General features: G+C 41.7%; 1 protein-coding gene across 4 annotated transcripts in view; it reads right to left on the bottom strand.

Annotated features, from left to right (window-relative positions):
• FGGY (FGGY carbohydrate kinase domain containing) overlaps positions 1 to 22,523 on the bottom strand; it is a 441,241-nt gene that overhangs the window by 192,712 nt on the left and 226,006 nt on the right. For 3 of the 4 annotated variants that reach the window (XM_011941258.1, XM_011941249.1, XM_011941265.1), the window contains one exon: positions 9,453 to 9,556. In XM_011941258.1, coding sequence (XP_011796648.1) covers positions 9,453 to 9,556 — 104 coding nt within the window. Of the gene's footprint in view, positions 1 to 9,452; positions 9,557 to 9,721; positions 9,756 to 22,523 lie in introns of those variants that run through there. The other variant, XM_011941273.1, reaches the window with a different exon arrangement.

Raw genomic sequence — 22,523 nt, forward strand, 5'->3', positions numbered from 1 at the left:
CCCCGCCCCGCCCAGGCCACGCCCTTTGCCTCTGGGGAATGTTTTCCTTGGTGTTCTGAGGAAGCTGTAGAGTGCTGTTATAGACATTACCCAGAGAACACAGCTCTAAGAACATGGTATGGTCTGAAAGGTGGCTTTTCTGTGGTTAGAGCCCAAAGACACTAAGGCCACAGGCTCCCTAACTGATTTCTGAACAGCTGTCAGATGGAGAGATTGTAAAATTTTTCTCGCAATTTGTAGGTTGCCTGTGCACTCTAATGATAGTTTCTTTGGCTGTGCAGAAGCTCTTTAGTTTAATTACATCCCATTTGTCAATTTTGGCTTTTGTTGCCATTGCTTTTGGTGTTTTAGTCATGAAGCCTTTACCCATGCCTATGTCCTGAATGGTATTGCCTAGGTTTTCTTCTAGGGTTTTTATCGTTTTAGGTTTTACATTTAAATCTTTAATCCATCTTGAGTTAATTTTTATATAAGGTGTAAGGAAGGGGCTCAGTTTCAGTTTTCTGCATATGGCTAGCCAGTTTTGCCAACACCATTTATTAAATAAGGAATCCTTTCCCCATTCCTTGTTTTTGTCAGGTTTGTCAATGATCAGATGGTTGTAGATGTGTGGTGTTATTTCTAAGGCCTCTGTTCTGTTCCATGGGCCTATATATCTCTTTTGGTACCAGTACCATATTGTTTTGCTTACTGTAGCCTTGTAATATAGTTTGAAGTCAGGCAGCGTGATGCCTCTAGCTTTGTTCTTTTTCCTTAGGATTTTCTTGGCTATTCAGGGTTTTTTTTTTTTTTGGTTCCATATGAAATTTAAAGTAGATTTTTCTAATTCTGTGAAGAAAGTCAATGGTAGTTTGATGGGAATAGCACTGACTCTACAAATTACTTTGGGCACTATGGCCATTTTCACGATATTGATTCTCTCTATCCATGAACATGGAATGTTTTTCCATTTGTTTGTGTCCTCTCTTATGTCCTTGAGCAGTGGTTTGCAGTTCTCCTTGAAGAGATCCTTCACATCTGTTGTAAGTTGTATTCCTAGGTATTTTATTCTTTTTGTAGCAATTGTGAATGAGAGTTAACTCATGATTTGACTCTCTATTATTGATGTAACCCATCACATAAACAGAACCAATGACAAAAACCACATGATTATCTCAATAGATACAGAAAAGGCCTTCGATAAAATTCAACGCCCCGTCATGCTAAAAACACTCAATAAACTAGGTATTGAAGGAATGTATCTCAAAATAAGAAGAGCTATTTATGACAAACTCACAGCCAATATCATACTGAGTGGGCAAAAACTGGAAGCATTCCCTTTGAAAACCAGCACAAGACAAGGATGCCCTCTCTCACCCCTCCTATTCAACATAGTATTGGAAGTTCTGGCCAGGGCAATCAGGGAAGAGAAAGAAATAAAGGGTATTCAAATAGGAAGAGAGGAAGTCAAGCCATCTCTGTTTGCAGATGACATAACTGTATATTTAGAAAACCCCATCGTCTCAGCTCCAAAACTCCTTAGGCTGATAAGCAACTTCAGTAAAGTCTCCAGATACAAAATGGATTTTTTTCTGTTTTTTAAAAGCATTATTGAGCTATTAGCTTTCAATAAACTACACAAATTTAAGATGTCTGATTTGGAAAGTTTTGACATAGCATACAGCAGTGAAGATATGCTCACAATCAAGCTAAACATACCCAAATCTTTCCTTGTGCCCCTTTTTGATCCTACTCTCCTGACCCTCGTTGTGCCCATTTCATGATTCCAGGCAACTACTGATCTGCTTTTTGTCACTATATATTTGTTTGGTTTTGCAAGACTTTTAAATAATTGAACTATTTTTTATTCAAGAAAGTTTGCATTTTTTTCTGGTGCAACGACTATGGAAAACAGTTTGGCAGTTTTTAAAAACTTACTTCTACCCTGTGATCCAGACATTCCATTTCTATAAAAGCCAGGCAGGGATATCCTGTCCCATGATTCTGGAAGCCCACCAGGAACAGCGCAAAGTCAGGTGAAACAAGGCATCTCAGAAGGTCAGGAACAAAAGCCTTTAGGGGGAAATCTACCTGCCAGCATAACTATTTTGTGTGATTAATCCATGCTGTATCTTATATTATGGTTTATTCCCTTTTACTGCTTAGTAGTATTTCGTTCTCTTGATACACCAAGAGTTGATCTTTTCACTCTTGAAAGATATCTGAGTTGTTTCCAGTGTTGGACTATTACAAAGCTTTACTTGCTGGTATCAACATTACTGTACAAATTTTTGTATGGACATATGCTTTTATAAGAGTGGAATGGCTAGATCACCTAGTAGGAATACGTTAACTTTGTAACTGCTAAACCATTTTCCAAAATGGTTGCATCATTTTACATTTCCACCAGTGGCGTGTGAGAGCTACAGTTCCTCATATCTTCACCACCACTTCAGCCATTCTAAGATGAGTAGGAGTAGTAGAGGATCTTAACTGTGCTTTTAATTTGCATTTCCCTAATGATCAGTGCTTTTCATTCAAATCTCTCCTTTGGTGACATATCTGTTCAAACATTTGCTCATGTTTGCCCCTTTTAACTGTGTCTGCTCTCTGCCTTTCCTCCAGGCCTTTGAGGGAAGCTATTCAGCTGAAAGGGAGGAGGAAGGACTCTGGGTCAGCCTTCCAGAGGGCTCAAAGTTTTGCCTTCCTAAACATTGTATGACCCACTCAATCACTCTTTGCCTCAGTCTCCTAACTTGTAAAATGAGGGACAGTAATGGCACCTACTTCATATGATTGTTGAGCTGTTTACATGATACAAAGTTTAGTAAGGTGCTTAGTACACTGTCTGCGGTCAACAGATGGTAGCGAGTAGTATTACTGTTTATCTCCTCATGAGGACTGAGGCTGGGGTGCTACTGCCTGGGATCAGAGATATTAAACATACTCAGTCCAGCACAATGTTTCTATAATGTTTCTCAAATGTCTTGAGGAACGAGCTACCTTGAGCTTCTTGAGCGCACAGTCTGTTTCTCATTGTCCACTGAACCACATCAACCCTCTCCTCGCCAAACCAATGCCCAGCATATAGTTTGTTTTCAAAACTTGCAATCTGAGAGCTAGTCCTGACACAGAGAGCGTCCTGAGAATGATGGTTCCTAGAGGGCTGACAACAACAGGTCCCGTTAAACGAAGAGGAAGCCGGGCACTTTCTGAGCAGCACCTCAGCGCTTTCATTGTTAGGTGTAACAGTGGTCCACTGTACCATGTGGAATCCTGTCCCACTCCACCCCTTTGGTAACTTCTGCCAATGTCACTTGTTAAAGAGACCATGACAGAGAAACTGGTCTCACTTGCCCACTCTTCTCAGCTAGTAACAGAAGACCATCAGTTCATGTTACATGGCTGTCCTGTCTCCCTGTGGTGCCCTCCCAAAGGGCTCATACACACCCACATACTGCTCAGGCCTCAGGGGAAGTCATCTGTGAGGCTTTGTGGACACAGCAAAGAAAAACAAAATGGAGAAGACTGAGGAAAGGGCCTACTACAGAAACTGGGCTGGCAGGAACATTGTCCCAGTGGGGACGGGGAAGCCATGATCCTGCAAATATCTCTTCCTATAGGAAAACCTCCTCATCCACCCAGAACTTGAGATAGCCCCTTCTTCCTATTTCCACCATACTCTAGCCATGCATTGACTATAGTAGTTACCACTTTGTATTGCAGTATATCTCCTTTTTTTGTCTTTCTCAATGTGCCTGGGCTCTATGAAGGCAGGCATGACAGTTTTTTTTGAAACGGAGTCTCCTTCTGTCACCCAGGCTGGAGTACAGTGGCGCGATCTCGGCTCACTGACAGCTCCGCCTCCCAGGTTCATGCCATTCTCCTGCCTCAACCTCCCCAGTAGCTGGGACTACAGGCGCCCGCCACAACGCCTGGCTAACTTTTTTGTATTTTTAGTAGAGACAGGGTTTCACTGTGTTAGCCAGGATGGTCTCGATCTCCTAACCTCATGATTCACCTGCTTCGGCCTCCCAAAGTGCTAGGATTACAGGCCTGAGCCACCGCACCCAGCAGACATTTTATCTTTTTTTTTTTATTATTATACTTTAAACATTTTATCTTATTGAAGACTTTTAGCACTTAGCCAGGTAAATAAAAAAAAAAAAAGTTTTCTTTATGAGTGAATAGTTAATGAATATTTTAAAAATAAATTTTAAATTTTAGAATACTTTTACAACGTAAGATGGTTGTAAAGATCGTATATGCCTCACACAAAGTTATATTTCTCCTATCATTAATATCTTCTGTCAAGTATATATGTCACAGTGAATGACACTGATATATTATCATGAACTGAAGACCATACTTTATTCAGATTTCCTTAGATTTTACCCAATGTTCTTTCCCTGCTCCAGGATCCCATTCAGGATACCACATTACATTTAGTTATTATGTCTCTTTAGGCTCCTCTTGGCTATGATAGTTTCTCTGACTTTCCCTGTTTTTTTGATGACCTGGATGACAGTTTTGAGAAATACTGGTCAAGTATTTTACAGAATATCCCTCAACTAAGATCCATTTGGTGTTTTCCTGGTAATAAGACTGGGCTTATAGGATTTGGGGATGAACACAACAAAGTGTCATTTTCATTACATCATATCAAGGGTACATACTATCAACATGACTTATCGTTGTTGATGTTGACCCTTGTCACCTGGACGACTGAGTGTTTCTCATATTTCTCCAATGTAAAATTACTCTTCCCCCATTTTCTATACCATATTTTGTGGAAGGAAGTCGCTAGGTGCAGTCCACACTTAAGGAGTGGAAAGTTATGCTCTATCTCCTTGATGGTGGAACATTTACATAAATTATTTGGAATTCTTCTGTATAGGAGATGTGTCTCTTCTTTTCATTTATTTATTTATTCAAAATAATTTATGTCAGTATGGTCTTATGGATATTTATGTTGTATTTTGGGTTATAATTCATAATACTTTATTTTACTGCTAAATTGTTCCAGTTGTGGCCACTAGGAGCTCCTGCAGTTGGCTCCCTGTGACATATTCTCATCTTTTTTTTTTTTTTTTTTTTTGAGAACTTCCTAACTTTCTGGCACTGCAAATGCGCCAAGCTCATCTTGTATATTTCCTATCTCAATCCTAAAATCAACCATTTCTCCAAGGAGTTCTGGTTCTTTGTATTGGATAATGGTATTAGACACTATGATCTGGATGCTACGTGCTGGTAAAAACTAGCTCTTGGGGTGTCCTTATTTCAAGGCCATCTCAGCTAACAGAGCCAGGAAATAAATATGTATTTACTAACTTGTATATGTATATATATCCATAACTATGTCTATATGCATCCATCTGCATCTATGTTAAACTAAGTTCATACTGATGTCTCTAATTCTAATCCATAATCACATGGATTGTTCATGCATGATTAACGACTCATTTTTAATAACAATATCATATTTGGTATTTTGTGCCAGGTACAGTGCCAAGTCATTTACAAAGACGGTCTAATTTGAACCTGAACAAAACTTTATGGGTAAATACTATCGCTCACATTTAACAGATGCAGAAACTGAGGCAGTGAAAGATGAAGCATCCTGCCTAAATTCACACAGTAAATAGCGGGGGCAGCGTATGAGCCTATGTCTTTTGAGTCTCCACATCCATTCAATGATAGAGAATCACCATCTCTACATTAAGACTGAAAAAGCTTCAGTTCTGAGCGATTTAAGACGCAGATGTAGTTCCCAGCTCTCTTCAAGTATTGCTCTGCTCAAATCTTACCTCCTCAGTGTTTCTCCCTACCCCGACCCCCCAGGGTCCTCTCCCCATCTGACATGCTAACTGGAAGACAAGCTGCCAAGTTACAACCCAACTTGACGGCTCAAGAAAAGGGTGCTGGTGCAATGGTAAGGATCAGTTCTATCTTACCCCATGACTTTTCAACCTCTGGCTAACCCCTGCTGTGTATTATCTGGGGTTTTGGTGACTTGGTAGTAATTAACTCTGAACAAGCAGCTCTGCTTTCATGGAGTTAAAAAAAGAACGGCAGTTTCCCCCCTGTTAATTAAATCATCCACAAAGAAGATAAATGTGCAGCCATGCTTTTATTTTCTAAAATATCAAAGGCCTTATTAATATGTCTTATGTTCAACCTCAGGCTTTTTCTCCAGATTCCTGGAAGCAACAGGAACCTGGAGGTAGGAAGCTTCTAAGTATTTACCAATACTCACTTATGTGGTCATTCGTTCATTCATTTATTCTTTTTGGGTGATTTAGAAAGAGGTAACCTGGATCGAGCACAAAATGTTCCTGGGAATTTTGTCTCAATCTACTAAATTGGAAACATCAGAAGTGAGCAGACGGGAAGAAAGAGGATCCTTCAGATCATGCTGAAAACCACTTTTTGAAAAACCCACAGCCCCCTTTGGTCCCTGTGTTCTGTTTGGTAAATTTTTCCTCACACTGGCGGTTTTATTTGCCAGAACCACAACAAAGGGGGTCCTTGAGTCTCCCTGGGAGTGTTTCCTCAGACCTGCACCTCACCTAGACCTAACAAAGGTGTTATTGTTGCTGGGCTCCCAGCACCTGAGGAGATCAAAGACACTTTCCCATGCCAGCATGACCACAGTCTCGCCCTCATGACACAACATTAAAGCTGATGATTAATCCCCTTGGCCCAGAGGGTCCCTTCCCACCCCCAAGTACAAAGCACGTTGGGGGTGGGGACTGTATTTCTAGCCCAACACGGTCATCATAAACTGGCATTTTATGGCCCTCATTCATGGCAACCAACTGCAGCTGCCCATCAAACTTGTTAAAGCCCAAACAGTTGCTTAATGTGAGCCGTTGACATCACTAGGAAAGTTTAATAACAATCTCCACCATTTTTGAGTGTCTGCTGTGTGCTAGGTACAAATCTACATACTGCATGTTACTCAACAACCCTGTGAGACTGGCATCATTATCCCCAATTTGATGGATGAAGAATCTGAGGCTCAGAGAAGTTAAGTAGCTTACTCAGGTCAGAGGGCCAAAACGTGCATGAGCAGATGTTCAAGCTTGCCTCTGGACGATGTAAAAGCCCATGCTCTCACCATTCCTCTATGGGTACATCATACTCATGCACAATTCAGGGAGGAAAGGAGGAGTAAGAGCTTTGGAATCAGAGTTAGATTTGAGTTCTTAGCTCCAGAACTTCAAAGCTTGTTGTGACTTTGGGAAAATTACCGGACTTTTCCATGCTTTAGGTCCCAAATGTGTAAAATAAATGGGTAGGGAAAGACAGTCTCATCTCCATTAAGAGACAGTAAGACTGAGAAGCAGGCCGTCACAGAGACGCTTGCATCCACTTAGATTTGCTTCTGTTAGGAAATCTGAATTGAGTGGGATAAAAATGCCTGAAATTCAGATCTCCCAGGAGAAGCCTGATTAGATGCATCCGTGTGAAAATAAGAGATAATTTAAACAGGATTAAATCAATATTCAGTGAAGACAATCTAACAAGTGTAGACTCATATCAAGGGAAAGAAGGGCTGGCTCCTGGGCTGGTGCCTTCTGGCTTAAAGAGGCCTCAGGCCTCTGCACATCTCTCCCTTCAGGGACAGCTGAGCCTTACAAAAGGGCTGCTGAGCAGAAGAAATATGCTGCAATTATTATTATTATTTTTGAGATGGAATTTTGCTCTTGTTGCCCAGGCTGGAGTGCAACGGCACAATCTCGGCTCACTGCAACCTCTGCCTTCTGGGTTCAAGCAATTCTCCTGCCTCAGCCTCCCACGTAGCTGGGATTACAGGTGCCTGCCACCATGCCTGGCTAATTTTTTGTATTTGTAGTAGAGACGGGATTTCACCATGTTGGCCAGGTTGGTTTTGAACTCTTGGTCTCAGGTGATCCACCCACTTTGGCCTCCGAAACTGCTGGGATTACGGGCGTGAGCCACTGTGCCCAGGCAAATATGCTACAATTTAAAAACTTAGACAAATTCCATTTAAGACTGCCCAGAACCCTGACAAACAGAAGGAAATCTATTTCCTTAAAGTCCAGCAGGAATGTCATCTCAAGAAGATTCTATCACCCTGCACCCTCCCAGGCAGAGTCAGTCACTGTTTGCTTTCTGCTCAGTAACAACAACAGTCCTAGCGATTAAGAGTGAGCTCTTGGGATGTGCTTACTGCACGTGGAACACTTAGTATTACCTCATTTAATTCTTGCAGCACTCTGACAGGTGCTGTCGCTCTCCACATATGAGAGGAGATAAGGAATCTTGGGCCCAGAGAGTTTAAGTACCTTGCCCAAAGGCCAACACTTAGTAAACTGAGGAAGTGGGACTGGAAACCACTCAGGCTGGCTCCCTCAGCCATACAAAAGGGGATGCCATGTGCAAGAATACCTGGCATATTGCTTGGCACGTGACAGATGCTTAGTATCATGAGATCAATTTGTATCTACATTGGGGGGCCTCGCATTATATTCTAATACCTGTTATAACTTCATCTCATCAATGGGAGAGCCAATGTCATTCTTATATCCACAGTTTAGCACAAGAGCAGGGATTGACAAATAAGTACATATATTTATATTCACTGAACCAGAATATCTGATGGTAGAGAGGCTCAGGGGTCCCCACAGTTGAAAAACAGTTTCACATCCCACATAATTTCCTCCATAGCTGCTTTGATTCTGCCCTGGGCTGTGTCCCGCTCTAATCTCTGCTCATCTCCCTGCTCCTCCCCCACTCTTTCCTCTATTTCACTTATCTGGGAAAATTCCAAAGAGTCGTCGATTTAAGTTTAACAGAGTAATGACTTTTAAATAAAAATATGGTAGAAATGGGTACTTATCGGAATGGAATGCTTTCAGACTCATGCATTTAAAGAAGATATAAATTTTAGGGCAGGCACTAAATTTTAACTGCAATCTTGGAGAAAGCCTTTCCACTAATTCATGGAGAAAAATTAACAAAGTGAAAATTGCTTATCAGTGTTCTTTTGAAGTCATGATATGCAGTCTAATTCTATAGATCATCAGGATGCTCCCAGGGAGATGGATTTATATTGATTGAGAGAGAGTTCCCTGGCCAAGGAAAACAGACACTCTTGGCAGAGAAGACCCCCCCACCCATTAGAGACAGATCAGTCTGGGGGAGCTAGACTTTGTCACCTTAGGATCAGATGTCACCATTCATGCCTGGGCTCTTTGGCCAGGGTGACGTCAAACGGAGCACTCAATCCTTTTCATGCTTACTAAGAATTTGGCCCCTGGAAAAAGATCCAGCAAATGTAAGCAAGGGAGGTGGAGTGGGGAGCTGAGCTTCTGGCTAGACAAAGCACAAGGGGCAGGAAGGGAAGAGAGGAAAGAAGTGAAGGGGTGAAGGAGCCAGCACTCTGGGTCTTCTTCCAGGCTGCAGCTGCTGTGTGGTGGCTTTGCCTTTGTGCTCAGTGGACTCACCCCCATGTGACAAGAAGACGTTCCACAGATGACAGCCAGCCGTGACGTCACTGGCTGCCCCTCACAGACAAGGCCGTGCCCTTTCACATCTGCCCCAATCACTCCTGTGAGAAAGGAAAACAAAAACAAATCCTCTTTAACACATAAAAAAGAGGGAGAGATAGCTAAAAACAAGCATTAACAAATCTTCTTTTTCATAGTCAAACAACATGGAGGAAGAGTCCTGTGTGTAGGGCAGTCTCAAGCAGAAACCCAAAGGGCATACTTGCCTGCATGGGAGAACTCAGAACCCTGCTTGGTTTTTGCTTTGTTCTGGTCAATGTATGGCACCCAACATTATAATAATGGCAGCAATTGTAATTGTCATAGCAAAAGCAGCAGCTATCAGTTATTTTGTGCTCACTAAATACCAGGCACTATGCTACATATTTGCATACATGGTCTCATTTTAACCCCATCATAGATATTAATAATGCTAGACATCAGAGGAGAAACTAAAGTCTGCAGAGGTTAACTGACTTGCCCAAGGCCACACTGCTAGGAAGGAGCACAGCCAAATGGAATCTGGTTTAACACATCACATCTCAATCCCAAAGAAGTCAAAGCAAAGGAACTGTCTGATGACTGAATCTTTTTGGCATCCCTAGGTCACCATTCTTATTACTACTTATCGTAGAACTCCAAGTGTGAAGGAGATGACTGAGAGCGAGTTCCTAGTAACAGAATGCCAAATAGCAGAGGGTTTCCCATAAATGGTAGAAATTCAGGCTTCTTCCCCATAGGGCTCGTATTCCTTGATACTTGCAGGGCAACTGACGTTACAAATATGACAAGAAAGCTAGGAAGACTGTTTAGGGTCTGGAATTGTATTCACTTGCTCAATTATCCAACAAGTCCCTTCTATGCACAAAACGATATATACTAAGTGTAATGTGAAAGCCACAAACATGCAGACGTGCAGAACTACAACACAAAGCTGGGGGAAGAAAGTGCTCAGGCAGGACGCAGAGACTGGGACACAGGAGAGAACAGCTCCTGCTGACCTCATCAGCTCCCACGCAATGCTACGTTTGTTCTCAATCTCTAATCCTCGACGCTCTTTCCCACCTCAAGACCTTCACATTTGCTCTTCCCTCTGCCTGGAATGCCATCCCCCCAACCTCTCTGTCAGGCCAGTTCCTATTGACAGGGCTTCCCTGATGCTCTAGGACAGATGATTCTCCCTGTTAAATAGTGTCATGCACTGGACTTCCCTAGCACAAAATACACTGGTAATTTTGAAACATCACATATCCCATCTGCCTTCCTTCTATAATAAAAGTTGCTAGGGGCTGGTACTCTTACTCAAATGCTTAGCCCAGGACCTACCACAGTAGCTAGCTCAGTGCAGGAAGTAGGAGTACAAGTGCTTGGGGATGCAAGGATGAAGAAGACAAGTCCCTGCTCACAGTCTGGTGGGAAGGAGAGGGAAGCCTAAATGGAGCATTTCAGTGCAGGGAAATCAGTATATCACAGGAGGGGCCACAAGGGCAGCTAACCCACCTATAGGGGCCCAAGGAAGTTCAGTCTATACTCAATTCTGCAGAAGTTAGCCAGGTAAAGAGCAGGGTAGGAATGTCTCATCAGGCCACAAATCCCCAGATACTGAAGGCACTGGCTCCTCAGCAGCAGCCCTTGCTAGAAAGTAATGTGAGAAAAAGGCCAGAGACAGGGCTCTTACAGCTTTCGAGGGTTTTCCACTGCTTTTTCCAAATTCTACCTTCTGGGGCACAACAACCTGTGAACCTCTGCTATTGTTCAGAGGTCTAGCAGCAGGGGGAAGTAAGACTCTTTCAAACTTTCTGTGTTAGTTATCACACAGTAGTTAGATATCCACAACCAGGCAATAAAGGTCTGAGACTTTTGCCTACAAGAATCCTTGGCCTATGTGTTTTCAGATCAAGTCCCCTGCTCTGCTCAGTATTGTGGGGCTGCCCCTGCAGGCAGCAGTTCCCAGACTCAAGTCAGCCAAGTTTGGCCCTGCTGGAAGATCTGGGCCTGGAGGAAAGGGGAAGCAAGAGCCTATTTACTTCTCTTCTGTGCCAGGCAGCAGCTGTTTCCCCTCCACCACTCGGGCTCTGCTGACAGGGCTGCTATGGCTCCAGCATCTGCTGGTGTCCCCTGCCTTTAGACTATGGGAACACCACCTCTCTTCTTAGTCCCTCCAGCCTGGGGATGGTAGCCATTTCCATTTCACTGATCTCTGAATTGCTTCATAGGGAATGTACTCTTCTCAGCTCCTCCATCATCAGGATCACCATTTTTGGGTATTAAATTGCCTGTTTTTTAAACACTTAGAGTGGTTTATGTTTTGCTGGATGGATCCTGAGTGATACGGTTCTCCATTCAGGGCACAAAGGCTTTTGTACTAGAATAACCCAAGATATGAACTCATTTTAAGTGAGCTCTTTTTACATGCTCTTTCTATACACGTCTCATTTTATTCTTACAACAACCTAATGTGATTGGTATTAGTATTATCCTCATTTTATGGGTAAGAAAACCGAAGCTTAGAAATGAGTAGTAACTTCATCAGGGTCACGCAGCTCACAAGGAATAGGGCTGTGATTCACATTCAGGTAATCTGATTCCAAAGTGCTGGTTCTTCGCCACCAAGACTCACAGGTTTTTCTCTAAGATAAAAATCCAACAGCCGGGCAGTCAATGTTTACTTATCTGTACATCTCAAAATATTGGAATCTTAAATACATTGATTCTGAGATCCTTGACAAAAAAGGAGTTGGCCACAGCTGGTCCACAGTATCATAAATAGGTTCAAGGAATTCCTGAGAATCACCCACATTTACCGGTTGCACACACATAAAGTACAGGTAAAGTTAATGTTACAGGGTCATTCAATACTAGAAGGGAATTAAAATGAAGGAACCAGAAATTTGTACGAAATATTCATTTGTTTCTTCTTGGGTTGGCAGATTCATTGTTGCTATATCTAGACTTAGAACCTGAAAACTAGTGTGCTATTATGAGAAAAGGGTGGAATTTGGAGACAGAAGGATCTGCTATAAAATGAGGAAAATAACAACATCAAATGGTTGTTGTGATATTGCAGAAATACTTAAAAAGAGATGTTTAATGGTAGCTCTGCCACCATCATCACTACCGCCATCACTCTCTCCACCACCACCAGCATCACCATCATTATCATCCTCATCTGAACCCCCTCTCAAGAGACAATTAGATTCTTTCTTCCTTTCTAGTAAACATATCAACATCAAAGATAGGCTGGGTACTGTGCTGAGCTCTTTGAATGTTCTCTCATTTAATCTTTGCAACATCCATAAAAGGTAAACATTCTTTCTTCCTCTTAATAGATGCAGAAGCAGAAGAACAGAGTGTTCAGGTAACTTGCCCAAGGCCACACGGATTTAAGAAGCAGTGCCAGGATTTGACCATGTTCTGACTGACTCCAAAGCTTATATTCTTTCTATACTCCTCACTTTACGATGTTATAATTGTCTTATATAATGAAAACATACTTGGAAGTGCTAGTTCACCATGAAACACAGTGACAGCCATGGGCTAAGAGTTAGAAAAACAGAGTTTCAGCCCCAATTCTGCCACAAATAGCCTAAAAGTCTGAACTGGTTCTCTCACCTCCACAATGAGAGAAATGAATTACAAATGGAGGTCCTTCCTCAGCCATTCTCAGTATATACACAGAGCTTATCCTAAAATACGAGCTGAGGTGTCTCCTTACCTAAAATTATATATGTTGGGCGGGACTAGCCTGATTTCCCCTCAAGAGAGGTTCTCTACGCTGTGCCTAATGTCCACCCCCATTCAGCAGCCATGCATAGCTGATGTTCACTGCAAGACCACTTGAGTCAGAGAGCTGACATATCTTATTTTTTCTTTGGCCACACAGTGTTTTGGTGGGCTGTCCCCGAGAAAAGAGGTTCAGAGACAAACAGGGAAAAGCAAGAAAAGGTGGGAGGAGCTTTCTTCTTTCTGGAGAAACATATTTTGCGATCCATAGAGGAATCACAGGCTGCACATGTACATCAGGAAACAATTCACAAGATGTGATTTTGACACAAGTGCAGCCCTCAATACCACTGGGGCCCTTCATATGACCATACCAGGGTCAGTTTATTCTGCAATCCTCAAATTGTTTAAGGAGCAAAAGTAGCAGCTGAAGAAAACAGGCATAAAAAAATGGTGACATCATCAATTGTGTTTTCCCTGAAACTTGCACAATGCCCAAATGATGGCAGTTGCTCAATAAATGTTTGTTGAATTAAAAAACAAATAGCAGAAAAACAGGCTAACTCAACGAACTAAATGCCTCCCACCCCTCAGTGTAACACACATAGTTCATATCAAGCAATGTTTAAAAAGAATGGTAAAAAAGGAACATTTAAAACTTCATGAACAGCTCTCTTATTTACTTTAATATGCTGTCTCCCTTCGTCTCTCCCATTCATCCAACCAACAATACTTCCACCCAAGCACTGAGTACCTACTATATTTATGTAAAATAAAAAAGAGACTTTGCAAATGTTATGATTAAGAGTACGTTTTCCTATAATTTATCACACTGTGGCAGTTTTGAAAGCTTACAGGGTTATATAGAAGAAAAACATCCTGAGTTCTTGCATTTGTGTTATAATTATCTCCCACTTTATAGCCATATAAAGTACTTTATAGCTTGCAAAGTATCCTCAAATACTGTAACCTTCAATTTAGTCCTTAGAAAATCCTGTGATATGTGTATTTTATTTCCAGTTCACAACTGAAGAAACTGAATTTCAGAAAGGTGAAGTAATTTAGTTGAGTTTATTTAGTGACTTAGAGGTAGAAGTTGGACTCAACTAGGATTTTCAGTCTCTGAATCTGATGTGTTGGCATCTTGAAAAAGACTCTCTTGAAATAACCTCAGGCACCTTCTCTGAAGTATCAAAAAGGATAAGAAGGGTTTTGAACACACTTAAGACTATATCAGTTTGAGACTCTTGATTCAACTATTTGGATTAATGAACTGACTGATGAATCCCATCCAGTGAGTTTCTTGCCAAAGCTGGCTGGGAGGTTTCTGGAGTTCCCGGAGAGGAAGGTCTCCAGAGAAGGCTCCCTAGTGACCACCAGCTTTATGTATGCAAACTGACAACTGCATGCTCCTGGAAGGATAACAATCATATCAAAGACATGTTCTCTGCAGAAGACCTAACACCAGACTACATACAAGCAGACACTGAAGTCCATTGTTTTGACTAACATTCATTTATGTTATACAGAACATAACATATTGGGTTAGTATTATGGCACAGTGTTTAAAAATAAGGACTCATTCATCATGTGATTTCTTATCTTCTTTATGTTTCTTATCTTCTTTATGCCTCGATTTCCACATCTCTACAATAGGAATAGCATCCTCCTCACAGATTATAAAAATTATATATATGTTAATAGAGGTGTAAAGTACCTATAACAGTGCTAATAAGAGCATTCTGTGATGGAAATGTTCTATATTTGTACTGTCCAATACAGTAGATACCAGACACATGTGGCAATTGAGCCCTGAAAATGTGGCTAGTACAACTGAGGACTGAACTTTTTATTCTATTTTAATTAATTCACATTCAAGTAGCAACATATAGCTAGTGGATATTATATTGAACGGTACAGGTTAAAACATGCCTAGTACTATATGAATCTTTGCTGTTTTTATTATTTTTATTATTGTTACTGCTGTTTTTGTTGTTTATCTACTTCTTCAGAGTTAGGCTTGAATCCCTCTTTCATCCCCTTGGGCAAAAATGCCTTGATCCCTTAGAACTTCAATTTCCATATCTGAAGAATCTGGATAGCAATACTTACCCACAAAGTTGCGGTGAGAATTAGGTGGAACACACCAGTACTCAATAAATGGGAGCTACTCCATCCAGGACCTACAGAAGTGCCTGGCACAAGCAGGGCTCCATACGGGTGGGATCTTTTCTCTTTATTCCTGAATGTGATTTGGTGGTCCTTGACACTAAGCATTTGTTTACTGTGCTCCCTCTGCCTAGCATATCCTTTCCACCAATACACCTCATCCTATAACAATCCTAGGGAACATGGATTCCATTTTGAAGACTCAGTTGCAGCATCAGAAGTCTTTCCTGATCACATCTCTCCACATCCCCAAAACACCCCAGCCCAGCAGAACTGACCAAGCCTCCTTCCTTTGTAGCCCATCTCCTGACCCTCTACAGATTCTACCACTGTAACTGTAGTTTATGTGTTTGCACAGACAACACAAACAAATCCCTCTACTACACTATAAGCAAATGGAGGCCAGGGCAAGTCTTCACACTGCAGTGGCTCACTATTTTTTGGTGTTGTTGATGAATGAATGAATGAATGAATGAATGAATGAATGAATGTGTGTGGCAGAAGTCACATACTAGTAAAGCACAAGACATTTTCTAGGTAACAATAGCACATTTAATCACTAACAAAGGCTCCGTGTCTTAAATATGAATAAAGGTGAAAAATATTGATGGGTTTTGAGTGGCCACTCATGGGTAATAAATGTAATTACTGGAGCCTCACAACATACCTTGTCAAAAATCACTGGTAAAGACTAAAGGTTCTAAGATCCTCGATTACTGGGAGATTGCTTTGTGCTGGACACTTTGCAAATATTATCATATTTGATTCCCACAATGATATTGCAAGGTAGTTATTATCACATTGATTTACAAATAGAGAAGAAGAGAGTAAAGTTTTTCAAGCAACTTCTACAAGGTCCCACACTGCTAAATTGCGGGGGATCTGGGGGTGGGACTATATCACACCCAGATCTACCTGACTCTAACTCTATCTTATCCTACATTATCTCGTGGAATTCACAGAAGCTAGTTCCTTTCTTTTCAACTGCTTACAAGAACTCTAAGTATTCCCAGACAATAGCATAGCTGAACTCAGATCTTTTTCAGGACTTACTGTCAAAATGCCACTAAAGCAAACCCAAAGGGTTAACCTCAAGCCTAGCAAATGAAGGGGAGTAAAATAGTCTAAAAGGTGGCCAGGAGTGGTGGCTCATGCCTGTAATCTCAGCACTTTGGGAGGCCTAGGTGGGTGGATCATGAGGTCAGGAGTTCGAGACCAGCCTGGCTAATATGGTGAAACCCCATCTCTACTATAAATACAAAAATTAGCCGGGCATGGTGGCATGCGCCTGTAGTCCCAGCTACTTGGGGGCTGAGGCAGGAGAATCGTTTGACCTCAGGAGGTGGAGGATGCAGTGAACTGAGATTGTGCCACTGCACTCTAGCATGGGCCACAGAGCGAGACTCCATCTCGAAAAAAAAAAAAGTCAAAAAGGTAATCCCAATGTTTCATAAAGTATTACTTTGACCTTAAAAGAAATGTGGTCTAGAACTTACTCCAACTAAATCCTAAAGTAGGTTTACTTTAAAAAACTAATCCCATGATTTAAGCCAACAGAGAAATTTTACACACCTTGACACTGCCACTGCCCCCTCCCCCGCAACCCTCCCACCCTCTGCGGAGTGAGAAAGATAATAGGAAAGGTCTTTGTCTACATGAGATGTAAACAGACATTTACTAGATATATGAACTAGTTAGGGCGTAATGGTTCAAAGAAAGGGCCCTGGAACTAGACTGCTTGGTTTCAAGTCTGGCAAGTAGGTCAAATCACTTAAGCTTCCAGTGTCTCAGTCTCCTGATCTATAAAATTGAAATGATGATAGAATGTAGCTTATAGGGCTATCATGAAGATTAACTGAGTGGAACAATGTCTGGGACAGTTTACTCAATATATTTTCACCATTTTTGTTGTTACTGCCGACAACTTCCAGTCTTTGGTGTTAATAGCAAGGCTTGGCCTAACAGTTCATTTGCTTTCAGCACGGTGAGTGCTTTGCCAGAGTTATTTGGGTTTACTTAGATTGACTGGAACATCTGTTTTCTGTCCTTGACTATACAACTGATGACAAAATAATTGGGGGCCCAGGGGAATAAGGAAAATGAGGTACCAGGTAGTAGGCATAACCCAGGCTAGCATTTTAAACATTAAGAATAAACCAAAATCTGTTTACTTCACGAAAAGCCACAATTACATGCAGCACCATGCATGCTGCAATTTAACTTGGAATGGCATTCATCATTTCTGTCTTCATGCCACACTCTTCCATGACTTAGAGCAATCAGAAACCAATTCAAGAGGCAGGCTGTATTGGGAGGAGTGGAGAGAACAAAGAACAGACTTTCCAGTAACTGGGTCTCATTCCTCTGTTTCTCCTTTCTACCCAGAAAGATCGGATCTCAAAGGTAGGCTAATATGTATAGCTTGGAAATCTGAGACTTAGAGAAAACTAGAAAAATCCACAGTGAAGACAAAGCAAAAACTTGATTTCAGAAATTCCTTTCTTCCTAACCTCAGTACAGCCTCTAGATTACTTGGATATTATCATCTATGACTTCAGACAAGATGACTTCTCATTCTCAGACATTAGGCATGGTAAAGTATCAGGCTGAAATCTGATCCAAACAGCCAAATTAACTCACAAAAATTACTTTGTAAAAATTAAAAACAGAAACAAAATTAAGAGAACTGGCCTAAGCACCACGAATGCATCTTATGGAATCAGTCCTTAAATAGATCGAATACTGTGACTTGAAAGCGCACAAATGCTTCCTGAAAATTTATAAATTGATTAATTCAACAGCTATTTACTGATCCCCAATTATAAGCCAGGAACTATGCTGGGTGCTGGAAATCTAAAGATGAAAGTTGTTTCCTTGTATTTTACAAGATCCCAGTCTAGCAGTGATGGAAAGATACACAGGCAGACATTTATGAGACATTATGGGAGTGACCAGTGACTCAGATCTGAATAGTCTAATAGAAGAAAGGAGCCCCAGTCCCCGACCTCATTTGGATGGTTGGAGGCAGGAGCTCCTAAAGCAGGTGAGGCAGAAGTATATCAGCTATTAGGGAAGGAAGGTGGGGAGGGAAAGGCTTTCAAGTACACCCTGAGACAAAATAGACAAAGTCAAACACACAGTAGAGAGAAATAGCCAGATGGAACAAAATTGTTGAGCTACACAGTCTGAAGGAGACGGAACTTTGCATTCTGAAGAAACTGGTTGGTGTAAAGTTCTGGGTCTGAAGTCTGACAGATCTGTATTTGATTCTTTCTCATCACCAGTTTCCTGTGCAAACTTCTGTAAGGCAACACACCTCTTCCAACCCCCCTTTTCTCACTTGTAAGGTGAAAATAACGGCATTTCCTTTACAGGGTCATTTCTCCTGGCATCTGCACTTGATGGGGTTCAGGACATGCTACCCCAAAATATGGCATGTTAGTATTTTTAATAGTTTAAGCTGAAGGTATCTGAGAAAATCATAGAGGCATAGAGGTCGTTTTTACCTTTCCCCCACCATTCTCCCCTAAAGCAGGTCATTAAACCTAGGAAGGATTTTCTGACTGTCCCCTGAAGCAGGTCATAAGACCCTCACATGAGAGGTGCCCTCCCTGTACTCAAAGGAAAGCACCACCCTTATGTCTGGAGATGAAGGATCACAGGGATGGATCTGCACTAACAGGCCTTGCTAAGTTCCCCAGTTTATTATCATTAAATCATGCCCTTCTTGCCCTATCATATTTTTCGATGTCTGTCTACCGTTCATCAAGCCTAACATAAAAATACTCGCATTTAACTGTTCCTCTGGGTCTGCATTTCCATATGATAGCTCCCATGTCACATAAAACATATTACATAAATGTGTATGCTTCTCTCTTGTTAATCTATCTTTTGTTAAAAGGGCCCCAGCTATGACCCTAGGAGAGACAGAAGAAAAGATAACTCTCCTCCTCTATACTATATTTACAGTCCAGGACCCAAAGAAATCCCCCAGCTTATCCTGGGGCAAACTGGAATAGTTGTTCATCCTAGGTGTAAGGCAAGAGCCTTGTACTTGGGATATACGCACTACTAAACAAATGTTAGTGTAAATTTCTCTTAGGAGAAAGCAGGACTAGGTTGCCTTCAGCAACCTTCTCTTGCCCCTAGACAAACAGTCTCATTCATAAAATTATTCAAAGGCTCTTTGAAGTTAGGGAAAGTAATCAGCACCCCAGATAATCCCCTCAAAAACATAAAACAAACCAGTGAGATGCTTCAGGAAAACACCAGGAAAGAGATGGGAAAGAGATGGGAAATGACAGGACAGGTTACTTAGGATGTTTAAACTTAAAAAAAGCCTGAAATTTAAGAAAAACAAAAATATTAATTAGCAGGCTAGCTCTCTTCTCTCTCCAACCTCTGATGCCAAGCTCAGTACCACCTCCCATGATAGGAGTTTCGGTTGCAACAGAAACTTCCAAAGGTTTTGTTGGGGTTAGTTGAACATTGACAGATTCTTCACAGCTTGGAATTAACTCTGAGAGCCAAAACCAGGGCCAAGTTTCTATAAAGGCTAGGACTTTCCCTGGGGAGGGTTAGAGAGCTCTCCCACATCTAGACTGATTAATTTATCCTTGACCCAAGCTTCAGACAATAAGACCAAAAAGACAAATAGATCCTGAAGCTGGATGTTGATCCCTCCCCTGCCACCTTTCCTAGGAGACTGGAGATGGGATTGTAAGGTGACCCCTACTGCCAGATAAGACTCAGGCCAGAGGGCTCAGAGAATTAAGTGATAGGCAGAGCAGCTGGGGAGAGAAAACAAGCAAAACCAAAGCAAACCCTAAGCAGGATAAAAAGCCCAGGGTTGCAGCACAATGAATGACATGTGGCTGACATAGTTTCAAAGACAACAAGAGCTTAGGTAAATAAATAGTGTAGAAGATGACAGTAGAAATGAATTACAGAAAATCTCATGAGGTATGCACTGACATTTTTCGAAACCTGCAGTTGGAATGACATCTCTGCTTCTACCGAGGACAAGATTTAGCTCTCCTCTCCACCTCTGCACCTGCTCTTGACACCTGCCCACCTTCTCTGGACAGCAGCCTCAGCCAGGCTTGGTTCTCCTTTCTCTGTGCCCATCCTAGGTGCCTTAGGGAATGGGTGCCTGTGAGGAAGGGCACTGGCTTTGAGGGAGACACTTCCAGATATCACCACTTACATGACCTCACGCAAATGACCTGAATTTTTTGGGCATCTGACATCCCATCTCTAAAAGGGAAATGATTTAAAAGTAAAAAAAGCTAGGTGTGGTGGCTCATGCCTGTAATCCCAGCACTTTGGGAGGCCAAGGCAGGTGGCTCAACTGAGGTTGGGGGCTCGAGACCAGCCTGACCAACATGGAGAAACCCCATCTCTACTAAAAATACAAAAGTAGGCGGGCGTGGTGATGTATGCCTGTAATCCCAGCTACTCGGGAGGCTGAGACAGGAGAATTGCTTGAACCCGGGAGGCGGAGGTTGCAGTGAGCCAAGACCACGCCGTTGCACTTCAGCCTGGGCAATAAGAGTGAAACTCCATCTCAAAAAAAAAAAAAAAAAAAAAGGAAAGAACATACATATAATCTTGGCTTGAAAGAACACTGCTGTCACATGTTCAGCCCTCATTAATAGTATCTCCCTCCTCTGTTTAGAAGGATTCAATTCAGTAAACATTTACAGAGCATGACTTTACATCAGGCACTGTGCTCAGCACTGCCGGGGAAATAATACTTGAAAAAAAGGTAATCTCTGTCCTCAAAGAGTTTATAATCTCCTGAGGAGCCAAGGACATGGCAGAGGCAGACTAATCATGGTTTCAACCGAGGACAAACCAGTCTTCTGGCAAGAAGTAATTCCTGCTGTATGGGCCTAAGAAAGTTCTTTACTGAAGCCCTCTTTCCTCTGACCTTATGATTAGAAGGATCTCCTCCACCCTGGCTGTGGCTGCTGACTCCCAGCTACAAAAACTGCTTAACTGTTAGCAGCAGCAGCAGCTAGTAGTTGTGTAGTATTTACCCAGGCCAGGTGCTGTTTTGAGTGCTTTAGGTAAATTAACTTCTTTAATTCTAACAACTGCTATGATGATACCCATTTGGACTCAGCATGTTCAGTAACTGACACATGATCACAAAGACAGTAGGTGACAGCATGGAATAAAAACTTAGGTAGTCTGGCTCCTGAAATCATACCTTTTTTCTAACCATTAAGCTGCTGAAATGGTGTTATCTGTATCCCTGTACATATTTTTGGTACACTCAAGTACATATTTCTGTTGGACATACTCTGTATATCCATATTATTTTTCATTCTTCTTCTGCTTTTTCTCCTATTAAATTCTGCATTTCAAAGGAAATAATTTTAAAATGATTTTTCAAATAACATTCAATCCACCATTCTGAAGTACCATTAGGCAAACCTGGAACATGTCCAAGTCAGTCCTGTTTTCTTGTGAGTTCTTTGGAATGGTAACTCCCCAAACTCCCGTCAGCATGGGCCACAGGCAGTAACTGGGCCAGACAAGATGGAGCAGCTGCCATCTTGCCAGGATTTCCAGCTCTGCACAGGCCTGGCAGCACCTGCTGTGCTGTCGGTGGAAACTGTGCCTTCAAGTTAGACGGTCCTTTTCATTGTCCATATCCTGCCTCCATTCAGCTGTCTGCCTGCCAATCTACAGCCAAAATTCTGGCAGGCTGGCAGATGTTCTTCCCTTCTTCTCCCTTCCATCATCTTTCTATGGGGCTGTGTGGCCCAAGGCAGAGATGAAAGAGGCTCAGAATCCCTGGTTATATATACAAGAGAAACTCAATGTATTAACATTCCATGGAGAAAATAATCACTGATTAACTAATTTCAGCTGAGTAAGTGGCAATTCTATCTAATACATTGTTTGAGGAAGGCTCACTGTTAAAAGATATCAAAAACAAACAAACAAAAAACCTACTTGCTACCACTATCACTAACATGGATTGTGCACTAAAAAAAGAGGATTCTTAACATAATTTTTCACTTTCTTGATTACTTATGATTATGAGTATAGCAAAGTGGGTGTAGAATTTAACATTTATGAAGCACCTAATATAGGCAGGAAGTGTGTTGAGTTGGGAGTTGCTCC

The sequence above is a fragment of the Colobus angolensis genome, unplaced genomic scaffold (genome assembly GCF_000951035.1).
Source record: "Colobus angolensis palliatus isolate OR3802 unplaced genomic scaffold, Cang.pa_1.0 Scaffold102, whole genome shotgun sequence".
NCBI classification, from domain to species: domain Eukaryota; kingdom Metazoa; phylum Chordata; class Mammalia; order Primates; family Cercopithecidae; genus Colobus; species Colobus angolensis.